The sequence below is a fragment of the Chiloscyllium punctatum genome, chromosome 26 (genome assembly GCF_047496795.1).
Source record: "Chiloscyllium punctatum isolate Juve2018m chromosome 26, sChiPun1.3, whole genome shotgun sequence".
In the NCBI taxonomy this organism is placed as follows: domain Eukaryota; kingdom Metazoa; phylum Chordata; class Chondrichthyes; order Orectolobiformes; family Hemiscylliidae; genus Chiloscyllium; species Chiloscyllium punctatum.
In genome coordinates this window covers 26,039,321-26,051,680 of record NC_092764.1, presented here as the reverse complement: position 1 = coordinate 26,051,680, position 12,360 = coordinate 26,039,321, and the positions used below count along the sequence as shown (strand labels likewise).

The 12,360-nt window shown below is 41.9% G+C and overlaps 1 protein-coding gene across 4 annotated transcripts in view; it reads left to right on the top strand.

The window, feature by feature from the left end:
* Positions 1-12,360, top strand: part of LOC140496345 (beta,beta-carotene 15,15'-dioxygenase-like) — a 39,090-nt gene that overhangs the window by 2,944 nt on the left and 23,786 nt on the right. For 3 of the 4 annotated variants that reach the window (XM_072595963.1, XM_072595965.1, XM_072595964.1), the window contains exons 3-5: positions 8,563-8,692; positions 10,775-10,922; positions 11,727-11,874. In XM_072595963.1, coding sequence (XP_072452064.1) covers positions 8,563-8,692; positions 10,775-10,922; positions 11,727-11,874 — 426 coding nt within the window. The remainder of the gene's footprint in view (positions 1-8,562; positions 8,693-10,774; positions 10,923-11,726; positions 11,875-12,360) is intronic. The other variant, XM_072595966.1, reaches the window with a different exon arrangement.

Below are 12,360 nucleotides of genomic sequence, written 5' to 3'. Positions count from 1 at the left end.
CTGTACCTCTTATGCTTGCATCCAAATTCTTTATGTAAATGACAAAAAGTAACGGGCCCAGCATCGATCTTTGTGGCACTCCACTGGTCACAGGCCTCCAGTCTGAAAAACAACCCTCCACCACCACCTTCTCTCTGTCTTCTACCTTTGAGCCAGTTCTGTATCCAAATGGCTAGTTCTCCCTGTATTCCATGAGATCTAACCTTAGTGATCAGTCTCCCATGGGGAACCTTGTCAACTGCCTGACTGAAAGCCATATAGATCACATCTACTGCTCTGCCCTCATCAAACTTCTTTGTTACTTCTTCAAAAAACTCAATCAATTTTGTGAGACATGATTTCCCATACACAAAGCCATGTTGACTATCCCTAATCAGTCCTTGCCTTTCCAAATACATGTACATCCTGTCCCTCAGGATTCCCTCCAACAACTTGCTCACCACCGAGGTCAGGCTCACTGGTCTATAGTTCCCTGGCTTACCTTTACCACCCTTCTTAAACAGTGGCACCACGTTTGCCAACCTCCAGTCTTCCGGCACCTCACCTGTGACTATCGATGATACAAATATCTCAGCAAGAGGCCCAGCAATCACTTCTCTAGCTTCCCAAAGAGTTCTCGGGTACACCTGATCAGGTCCTGGGGATTTATCCACCTTTAACCGTTTCAAGACATCCAGCAGTTCCTCCTCTGTAATCTGGACATTTTGCAAGATGTCACCATCTATTTCCCTACAGTCTATATCTTCCATATCCTTTTCCACAGTAAATACTGATGCAAAATAATCATTTAGTATCTCCCCCATTTTCTGTGGCTCCACACAAAGGCTGCCTTGCTGATCTTTGAGGGGCCCTATTCTCTCCCTAGTTACCCTTTTGTCCTTAATATATTTGTAAAACTCCTTTGCATTCTCCTTAATTCTATTTGCCAAAGCTATCTCATGTCCCCGTTTTGCCCTCCTGATTTCCCTCTTAAGTACACTCCTACTTTCTTTATACTCTTCTAAGGATTCACTCTATCTATCCTGTCTGTACCTGACATATGCTTCCTTCTTTTTCTTAACCAAATCCTCAATTTCTTTAGTCATCCAGCATTCCCTGGATCCAGCATACCAGCCTTCCCTTTCACCCTGACAGGAATATACTTTCTCTGGATTCTTGTTATCTCATTTCTGACGGCTTCTCATTTTCCAGCCGTCCCTTTATCTGCGAACATCTGCCTCCAATCAGCTTTTGAAAGTTCTTGCCTAATACCGTCAAAATTGGCCTTTCTCCAATTTAGAACTTCAACTTTTAGATCTGGTCTATCCTTTTCCATCATTATTTTAAAACAAATAGAATTATGGTCGCTGGCCCCAAAGTGCTCCCCCACTGACACCTCAGTCACCTGCCCTGCCTTATTTCCCAAGAGTAGGTCAAGTTTTGCACCTTCTCTAGTAGGTACATCCACATACTGAATCAGAAAATTGTCTTGTACACACTTAAAAAATTCCTCTCCATCTAAACCTTTAACACTATGGCAGTCCCAGTTTATATTTGGAAAGTTAAAATCCCCTACCATAACTACCCTATTATTCTTACAGATAGCTGAGATCTCCTTAAAGTTTGTTTCTCAATTTCCCTCTGCCTATTGGGGGGTCTATAATACAATCCCATTAAGGTGATCATCCCTTTCTTATTTCTCAGTTCCACCCAAATAACTTCCTTGGATGTATTTCTGGGAATATCCTCCCTTAGCACAGCTGTAATGCTATCCCTTATCAAAAATGCCACTCCCCCTCCTCTTTTGCCTCCCTTTCTATCTTTCCTGTAGCATTTGTATCCTGGAACATTCAGCTGCCAGTCCTGCCAATCCCTGAGCCATGTTTCCGTAATTGCTATGGTATCCCAGTCCCATGTTCCTAACCATGCCCGCGTTCATCTGCCTTCCCTGTTCGGCCCCTTGCATTGAAATAAATGCAGTTTAATTTCTTAGTCCTACCTTGTCCCTGCCTCCCCTGACTATTTGACTCACTTCTGTTCTCAGTTGTACCCGTCTCAGATTGATTGCTTTCCTCACTATCTCCCTGGGTCCCACCACCACCGTACCACCCCCCCCCCCCCCACCCTTTACTAGTTTAAATCCTCCCAAGCAAATTTCCCTGCCAGTATATTATTCCCCTTCCAATTTAGGTGCAATCCATCCTTCTTGTACAGGTCACTTCTACCCCAAAAGAGATTCCAGTGATCCAAAAATGTGAATCCTTCTCTGTTCAACATCTGATTAAGTGAGTGCAGTTTCATGGAAATTAGTCCCTTTTCCTCGAATACTTCGTCATGAAACTTCTTTCCTCCTTTTAGTGTGTACAGTAACCTTGGAGGAAAGACAGCCTGGAGAGACTTTCAGTACAGGTTTCATTCGATGGTCCAGAGATATTTAAAGTGGGATTTTGCTCCTGTGTAGAGTGTACTGTGGTTGTGAGATCATAGAATCTCCACAGTGCATAAAGAAGTTATTTGGTCCATTGAGTCTGCACTGATCCTCTGAAGAGCATCCCACACCCCCATTAACCCAAGGTGCTGAGTAATTGTGTTATTTCCCCTCCCACATGGTTGAAGATGCCTTCCAGTGCTTCTCATCCACATCCTGCCCCTCCGCCCTCAAACCCCGTCCCTCCACCCGTAACATGGACAGAACCCCCCGGTCCTCACCTTCCACCCTACCAACCTTCGCATAAACTGCGTCATCCGCCGACATTTCCGCCACCTCCAAACGTACCCCACCATCAGATATATATTTCCCTCCCCGTCCCTTTCCACTTTCCGCAAAGACCGTTCCCTCCATGACTACCTGGTCAGGTCCACGCCCCCCAAAAACCCACCCTCCCCTCCTGGCACCTTCCCCTGCCACCGCAGAAATTGCAAAACCTGCGCCCACACCTCCCCCTTCACCTCCATCCAAGGCCACAATGGAGTCTTCCACATCCATCAGTTTTACCTGCACATCCATCAATATCATTTATTGTATCCGTTGCTCCCGATGCGGTCTCCTCTACATTGGGGAAACTGGACGCCTTCTCGCAGAGCGCTTTAGTGAATATCTCTGGGGCACCCGCACCAATCAACCCTACCGCCCCGTGGCCCAACATTTCAACTCCCCCTCCCACTCTGCCGAGGACATGGAGGTCCTGGGCCTCCTTCACCGCCGCTCCCTCACCACCCGCTGCCTGGAGGAAGAATGCCTCATCTTCCACCTCGGAACACTTCAACCCCAGGGCATCAATGTGGACTTCACCAGTTTCCTCATTTCCCCTCCCACCACCTTACCCCAGTTCCAACCTTCCAGCTCAGCACCATCCTCATGACCTGCCCTACTTGCCAATCTTCCTTCCCATCTATCCGCTCCACCCTCCTGTCCGACCTATCACCTTCATCCCCATCCCCACCCACCTATTGTACTCTTTGGTACCTTCTCCCCAGCCCCACCCACCTCACATTTATCTCTCCTACCTGGAGGCTCCCTGCCTTCATTCCTGATGAAGAGTTTTTGCCCAAAACATCGATTCTCCTACTCCTCGGATGCTGCCTGACCTGCTGTGCTTTTCCAGCACCACTCTAATCTAGATTCTGATTTCCAGCATCTGCAGTCCTCATGTTTGCCACAGTGAGAATGTGCAAACTCCACAGTCACCCAAGGCTAAGATTGAACCCGGTTCCCTGGTACTGTGAGGCAGTAGAACTAATAGCTGTGCTATGAGAGCAGTGCCTGCTTAATGCAAGAGCAGTTCTAGATTAAAAAATGTGCTTCTTTAGATAGTCTGACAGTTTGTGTTTAGCTGTTGGCAGCAGGTGGAAGAAAGGATTCTGCATTATTTCAACTTGCAGTTGAATTGAAAATACAGAATGTGTTGTTCCAAGCATTTCACCTTTCAGTTGTAAAGACCAGCTTCACTGTCGGCTTCCATTGGTCCATTATGCTTGTAATTTATTAATTCTATATTAACCATATCTAATTACACAGAAACATAGAAGAGGAGACCCTTTGAGCCTGCTCAGCCATTCATCATGACCATGACTGATCATCCAACTTATTCTGCTTTCTCCCCATAACCTTTGATCCCATTCACTCCGAGTGCTATATCTAGCCACCTCTTGAATACATTCAATGTTTTGGCATCAACTGCTTCCTGTGGTAATGAATTCCACAGGCCCACCATTCTTTGGATGAAGAAATATCTCCTCATCTCCTTCTACATGATCTATCCTGAATCCTAGACTCCTGGTTCTGGATACACCCATCATCGGGAACATCCTCTCTGCATCTACACTGTCTAGTCCTGTTAGAGTTTTAAAGGTCTCTATGATCTTTATGTGAAGGTCATTCATGTGAACTCATTCATGTGAACTCCAGCGAAAACAGTTCTAACCTAGTCAATCTCTCCTCATACGTCAGTCCCGCCATCCCCCGCATCAGCCTGGTAAACCTTTGCTGCAATTCCTCGAGAGCAAGAGTCTCCTTCATCTGTGCCCACCAGGGATTTGGAGCAAAGGATATTAACTCAGCATCCTGATGTAATATATGGTTAAGCCAGTTCACATTCTCCTGGACTGTAATATCTATAACCTGGAAGAATTTGTGTTCCACACTTACATCGCAAAAGTGATCATAGTCCCAGAGGACCATAAGGTTGGTCTCTCATCAGAGAGAGATACCCGGCAGTGGTTTAACCTGAGGATCATCATGCCACAGGCAGAGGGTTGGGAGGGTGGGATCTTCATGGTGACTGATCTTCATGGTGCAGTTGGTTTGCAATACAGAGTGATACCAGTAGCGTACCAACTCAGTCACCATGACTCTTCAAGTGACCATGAAGATCCCACCTTCCTAACCCTCTGTCCATCAAACTAAGCTAACTGACCCCTAATCAACCTACATAATATGTGTGAGGTTGCTGCCCCTCTACCACTAACTAACGAGGTTACTCCTCAATTCTGGAGATACTTCAGTCCCTCTCCCATGACCTTTGCCTCTTCACCATGCCCCCCCCCCCCCAATTTGGAGGGAATGGACAGTCTAGGAGACCTCCATGTCGGATTGTGACTGGGCATGGTCAAGGTGCTCATCAACAACTCCAGGCAGTGGGTGGTTGAGAGATGATGTGACTTAATTAACAATCTTTTAGGATGATATCTACGCCAGGTTGCCCTGGAGAGAAACTGAGAATGTGCCAGTATCCTACAGGCTTTCCATGATGAGTGGGCACCAAGCAAACTGAACTGCATCATCAACCTGGAAATATTAATTCATCTGATTGACAAAGTTTCCTGGAAGGTTACAGTTTTGTTGCAGTATATCAGTGGTGCCTCTTTCAGAACCAACTATTGTACATCTAACTTTTAGTTAGTAGCAATTTTCTAACTGGATCCAAAAAGGTATAAGTACACACGAACTAATCATACTTTTGTGTTAAAAGGTGAACATTCAAAGTTTGGGAGAAGATTTGTAGCTCGGGTGCTCGTTGTTGTGGTTCTGTGTCCAATTTGTAACCACAAAATAAATATAACAATGTACAATGATTGGCTCCAGATTTTACCTTCACTAAATGACATTCTGGAATAGAGCATTTTTGTTTAGAGTCATAGAGATGTACACATGGAAATAGATCCTTCAGTCCAACTTGTGCATGCTGACCACATCCTAAATTAATTGATTCTTATTTGCCAGCATTTGCTCCATATCCCTCTAAACCCTTCCTGTTCACGTACACATCCAGATGCCTTTTAAATGTTGTAATTGTACCAGCCTCCGCCACTTCCTCTGGCAGTTCATTCCATACACGCACATACCTCTGTGTGAAAAAGGTTGCCCCTTAAGTCCCTTGGAAATCTTTCGCCTCTCACCTTAAACCTATACCCTCTGTTTTTGGACTCTACTACCCTGGGGAAAAGACCTTGGCTATTCACTGTAACTGTGTCCCTCGTGATTTTATAAACTTCTATAAGGTCACCTTTCAGCCTCTAACACTCTAGGGAAAATAGCCCCAGTCTATTAAACCTGTCTCTTTAGCTCAAACTCACCAACCCTGGCTACATCCTTGTAAACCTTTTCTGAACCCTGTCAAGTTTCACAACATCCTTCCTATAGCAGGGAGACCAAAATTAAATGCATTATTCCTTTACGCAATACACTGACCAATAAAGGAATGATTTGGACACACCAAAAGCCTCCTTCATTATTCTATCGATCTGCGACTCTACTTTCAAGGAACTATGAACCTTCACTCCAAGGTCTCTTTGTTCAGCAACACTCCCCCCGTAACTTACCATTAAGTGGATAAGTCCTGCCCTGACTTGCCTTTCCAAAATGCAGCATCTCACATTTATCAAAATTAAACTTAATCTGCTACTCCAGCCCATTGGCCCACCTATTTAAGATCCTGCTGTACTCTGAGGTAACCTTTTTGCTATTCACTACACCTCCAATTTTGGTGTTATCTTCAAACTGACTAACCAAACCTCCTTTGTTCACATTCAAATCATGTAAACAAATGACAAAAAGCAGTGGACCCAGCACTGATTCTTGTAGCACACCGCTGGTTACACGTCTCCAGCCTGAAAAGAAACCTGCACCACCACTCTGTGTCTCCTACCTTCGGGCCGATTAGATTAGATTCAATTCAATTCCCTACAGTATGGAAACAGGCCTCTCAGCCCAACAGGTCCACATCACCCCTCCAAAGAGTAACCCACCCAGACTCATTCCCCAATCCTATATTTACCCCTGACTAACGCACCTCACACTATGGCCAATTTAGCATGGCCAATTCACCTGACCTGCACATCTTTTGGAATGTGGGAGGAAATCAGAGCACCCGGAAGAAACCCACACAGACATGGGAAGAGTGTCCAAACTCCACACAGACAGTGACCCAAGGTGGGAATTAAACCCGAGTCCCTGTGAGGCAGCAGTGCTAACCACTGAGCCACCATGCCGCCCAAAATCTCCGTTGCTCTCGAGCCAAGCAAGAGTCGAACTACAATGTCAGGATTCGTCATCAAACACGTTGTTTGTTGCATCATAGGCTCCAGGTGTAATTCCACATACAAATGGATAGTTCTCCTTGTATTCCATGTGATCTAACTTTGGTAACCACTCTACCATGCGGAGGCTTTTCGAATGCCTCACCAAAGTCCCGATCGATCACGTCCACCACTCTGACATCATCTATCCTCTTCTTTCTCTTTCCCTGTGTTTTCCCTGTGAGAGTCCTACAGTGCTCCACATCTCCGCACCCATGGATGCCAAATAACCTTCAACCACAATACAGAAGGAAACCATTCAGCCCACATGTTTAACCCAGCTCTACATTTGGGAATGCTCTACAACTTTTTCCACTTCTTCAATCTTTCCCATAGTTCTTTTATTAAAAGGTATATTTTTTGAAAAATTATCAGAAAGATGTCCTTAGGTAAGGATGGTAACGATGAAAAATTGGTAAGAAAAATAAATTCTTATCCTACCTTTACAAACAAATGTAATGGACTGTTTTCTGTTCTAGATCCCATGTACAAAAGGGAAATTATCCGTAAATATTCTGAGATGTGTAAAATCATTGTTTGACTGTTGTTCTACTTTAAAACTGGAATCAAAGGAAAAATTCCACTGAAATGCTTGTCAAAAGATAACTCATAGAGATGTACAGCACAGAAACAGACCTTTCGGTTAAACTCGTCCATGCCATCCAGATGTCCTAAATTAATCTAGTTCCATTTGCCAGTATTTGGCCCATATCCATCTAAACCCTTCCTATTCATATACCCATCCAGATGCCTTTCAAAATTTGTAATTGTACCAGCCTCCTCCACTTCTGCTGGCAGCTCATTCCATACACACACCACCCTTTGCTCAAAAAGGCAGATTCCTTTTAATCCCTTGGATCCCTTTTAAGACCTTCCCCTCTCACCTTAAACCTATACCTTCTAGTTTCGGACTACCCTATCCTGGGCAAAAGACCTTGGCTAATCATCCTATCCATGCCCTTCATGATTTTAATAAACCTCCATAATGTCTGCCCTCAGCCTATAATGCTCCAGGGAACACAGTCCCAGCTTATTCACCTCTCCCTACAGTTTAAACCCTCCAACCCCAACAACATTCTCGTAAATCTTTTCTGCACACTTCAAAGTTTCTCAACATCTTTCCTATAGCAGCAAGAACAGAATTGAATGCAATATTCCAAAAGGGACCTAACTAATACTCATTGGAAAATGCTTCCTCAAAGTGAATCAGGGACTAAAACTAATTCCAGCTACCGATTTAAAAACACATTTTTTAAATGCAGTTAATGTTATTGTATTAATTAGACACAATGATTTCCAAACCTGAATTGGGTGTACTTGCATTTGGAAGGAGGACCACTGGTGGCAATTGAAGGTAATGCAGCATGTTGCATAAAGCTGCAAGACACAATGTGAATGATCATCACAAAGTTCAGATTCCAAGCTTCCTAGACTGGAATGGGTAATTGGAAATTGATTTCTACTAGCCACAATGTTTACTGGCATTTTCTATATTCTTAAATCTAGGTGAGGTGTTCTACAGAAGTAGGTATCTTCGCAGCGACACTTACAAGTCTAACATAGAAGCTAATAGGATTGTGGTGTCAGAATTTGGCACAATGGCTTACCCAGATCCGTGCAAGAACATTTTTTCCAAGTAAGCATGAAGAAATCTACTGATTGTTCCTATTTATTTTGGTTAACAAATTGATCCTTGTCATGGAATAGTTGAAATTTGCAGCACAAAGGATGGCAATCAGGCCAGTTATGCAATGCCAACTCTTTCTGAGAGCAACCCAACGAATATTACTGTTCTGGCCTTCTACCTTTATCTGCTTCAAAATTAACTCTGTTTAACAAAAAGGAAGCATTAAGCACTCCATTCTCAAATCAGACCTCAGGCACAGCTATTTCTTCCAGCTAAAACTGTTTCTCACTCCCTAAGTGATGATTTGAACGTAACACATTTTATCATCAACTTTCCAAGTAGAGAAGCTAGTCTGACCCTATTCACCCTATTCAACTTTTTTGTCATTTAAAAAGCTTGCATTGCATATCTTATAGCCTTCTATGTTCCAGTGAAAATGGTAAAAGTTTCTCAAGTATCTTCTTAAACAGTAGTTTCCCAACATCTTGGCAGATTTGTGTCAAATACCTCAATGGCTTTAATGGCTTTAAGACGAAAAAGTGTCCACAACTGTACACAGTACACAAAAACTGTGATGTGACAACTTTGCTGCTTAAATTCATTATTATTTTATGACTGTTGCACTCCATGCTCCTATTTATAAAAAAAAGTTTTGATTTATGACTTTACCTATCTCCACTGGCACTTTTTTTAATTCATGGGAAGTGGGCATTGATGGTCGGGTCAGCATGTATTGCCCATCCCAGCTTCTGTTGAGAAGGTGATAGTGAGCTTCATTCCTGAACCACTGCAAGTCCATTTTATGTAGATGGACCCAAAATGTTTTTACGAAGGGAGTTTGGATCTCTAGATCTCTGCCCACTAAATCCCATAGCCTTGAGAGTCTTTGGACCAAATACAAATATCCATTCCTTGTTATTTTTCTTGCATATATATCATTCCGCATCTCTGCACGTGAAATTGCATCATTTATTCTCTTATCTTGTCCATTCCTTCCTTAATTATTTTATAATCCTTCATGTTGTTTTATTAGCAAATTTGCAGCCACAATTATGTGTTCATATCAAGGACAAATCTTAACCCATTATTGAAGAAATACTACTACCTGTGGTCAAAGCAAAACTCAATGATCCTAACGTTTGTTTTCTTGGCTGCCATCTTCTTGTCCTCGCAGTTGTATTTCTTCATATTCCATACACCTGAATTATTCTCATGGAATGTATTATTAAAAATCTTCTGATAATTTATATTTAACACCTCTGCTGAGCACCTTTTATCTCTCCAGTATGCAATTTCTGCAAATAAACTGGTAAATTCATCAATGGTTTGCCTACAACTTGATTAGAATTTTTGCCGGTCTTTGAATTTTTCCTTCTCCTCCTTCTTGACCACTTGCCAATTAGTGTCTTGTTAAGTAACAAAATTTGCAATGTTTAAGGTGGATTTTAAAACAAGAATCAAGAACATAAACAATAGGATCAGGAGTAGGCCATCTGGCCCATCGAGCTAGTGCACCATTCAATAAGATCATGGCTGACATTGTCAAGAACTCAGCTCCATTTACTTTTCCTCTCACCATAGCCCTTGATTCCTTTACTGTTCAAAAATCTATCTATCTTTGCCTTAAAAACTTTGAATGAGGTAACCTAAACTGCTTCACTGGGCAGGTAATTTCATAGATTCACAACCCTTTGGGAGAAAATGTTCCACCTCAATTCAGTCCTTAATCTGCTGGCATATATTCTGAGGCTATGCCCGCTTGTTCTCTTTTCAGCGGTCAGTGGAAACAACCTCTCTACTTCTATCTCATCTATTACCTTCATAATTTTATTTGTTTCTGTATGATTTACCCCCCCCCCCCCCATTTTCCTATGGCCTCAAAGCTTTTATTGTCTGTTCTCTGCCTTTTTTCAACGATCTTCGTGATATCATATATCTTTAGGGTCCAGTAACATATGCAACTTGAGTTTCACCAATATTGCAGAAACAATTGATTTTATACATTCAGTTCCATAAATTGTTCCATCGCACCTTGTCTCAAAATGGGAAACAAACATAAGCATGCAACATGCCTTTGTTTTTATTTTACAGAGCAGTTTCCTATCTCACACACGCTATTCCTGATTTCACTGATAACTGTTTGATCAATATAATTAAATATGGTGAGGATTTCTTTGCTTCATCAGAGGTCAACTACATCAGAAGGATAGATCCTAGAACTCTCGAAACATTGGAGAAGGTGAGATTTATTAAAATAAAGCTCTATTGGAAGAATTATATTTGACAACTCAATGAATTGTTGTGTTTACATGTGTCGCCAATGTTTAATTAACACACTGTCAACAGTCAAATACTTTAGATGTCTTTAAGTTGCACCAGTTAATCAGGAATGGTTCTGTTTTAACCTTCCTCCTGAATTAAAGTTATCACTCCAATGGCTTTAAACCCCATGTTTTGGAAGGAATGATGATGTCTATGCTTTTCACTTCCAAACCTTTGTGATATAATTTGAGTGAGTGAGTAGGCAAAAGATTACTCTATTCTGCTTGAGCTGATTAATCCCTTTGAGTATCTCTGAACACTTCATCCTTCCTCTGAGGATTGTCTAGATTTTACTTGATAGCTTTTACTTTATCATGGAACAAACATATTAGAGCCTTGAAATGCAATACGCATGTGTTACAGTGCAGAAGGAGTCCATTTGACTGATTGACTCTGCACAAACTCTTCAAGTGAGCATCTTACTTAGTGGGGAAGACAATGGAAGCCTTCTGAACAGCCATTTGTGTCACGCAGTATCCTGCATTTCATGATAGAATACCTCGGGATCCAGTCAGTGTGTCACCAGTTTTATGGGTGGAAGCGTAATAAACAGCTTTAATTTTTAATTTCTCCTGATGTTCTAATACTCTGCAATTGAATTTCTGGTATAACATTTTAATATGTGCGCAACCATGATGAAATGTATGCCATTAAAACAGTAAATGGTAGTGTACGTTAAAGATGAAGAGTTGCATCGATTATCTTTGGTATATTTATATAGGTTGACTACACAAAATATGTTTCTCTGAACTTGGCAACATCGCATCCACATTATGATGGAGAGGGAAACACTTACAATATGGGCACCTCCATCGCTGAGAAGGGCAAAACAAAATACCTGTTTGTGAAGATACCAAATACAAAGCTAGGTACCTTGATGGAGATTTATAATGTTGGAAAATTTGAAGACTGGTTTTAATTTTAGTTTACACATATGATTCAGTGTGATGTCGGTAATTCATTTCACCAAAGTGTTCTGTCAGTATTTGTATTTCAATAAATTATTCCTTAGAGTAGTTGCATCTAGTAGCAATCTGTTGACTTATCCCTTCTGTCCTTACCTTCCACTCATTACAAGTCAGACTTGGACACCAATGTTCTCACTGTGTTATTGTAGTAGAAGTAAGAGTCCAGATGAGTCTATTTTATAATTCAGTACCGCACCATATGGTTCAGTTGTTGACTAAACTATTTTTAATGTCTTTGTGTTGTCCAATATTCTGAAGGATGTGAAGTATTCAGATTCTCTGTATTTGAGGTCCTTATTAACTTTTTACAGCAGGGTGTGATAATGTAAAGGCTTATTGAGATTACTTTGGCCAAAAAATAATCTGGAAGTATAAGAAAAGAAAGAA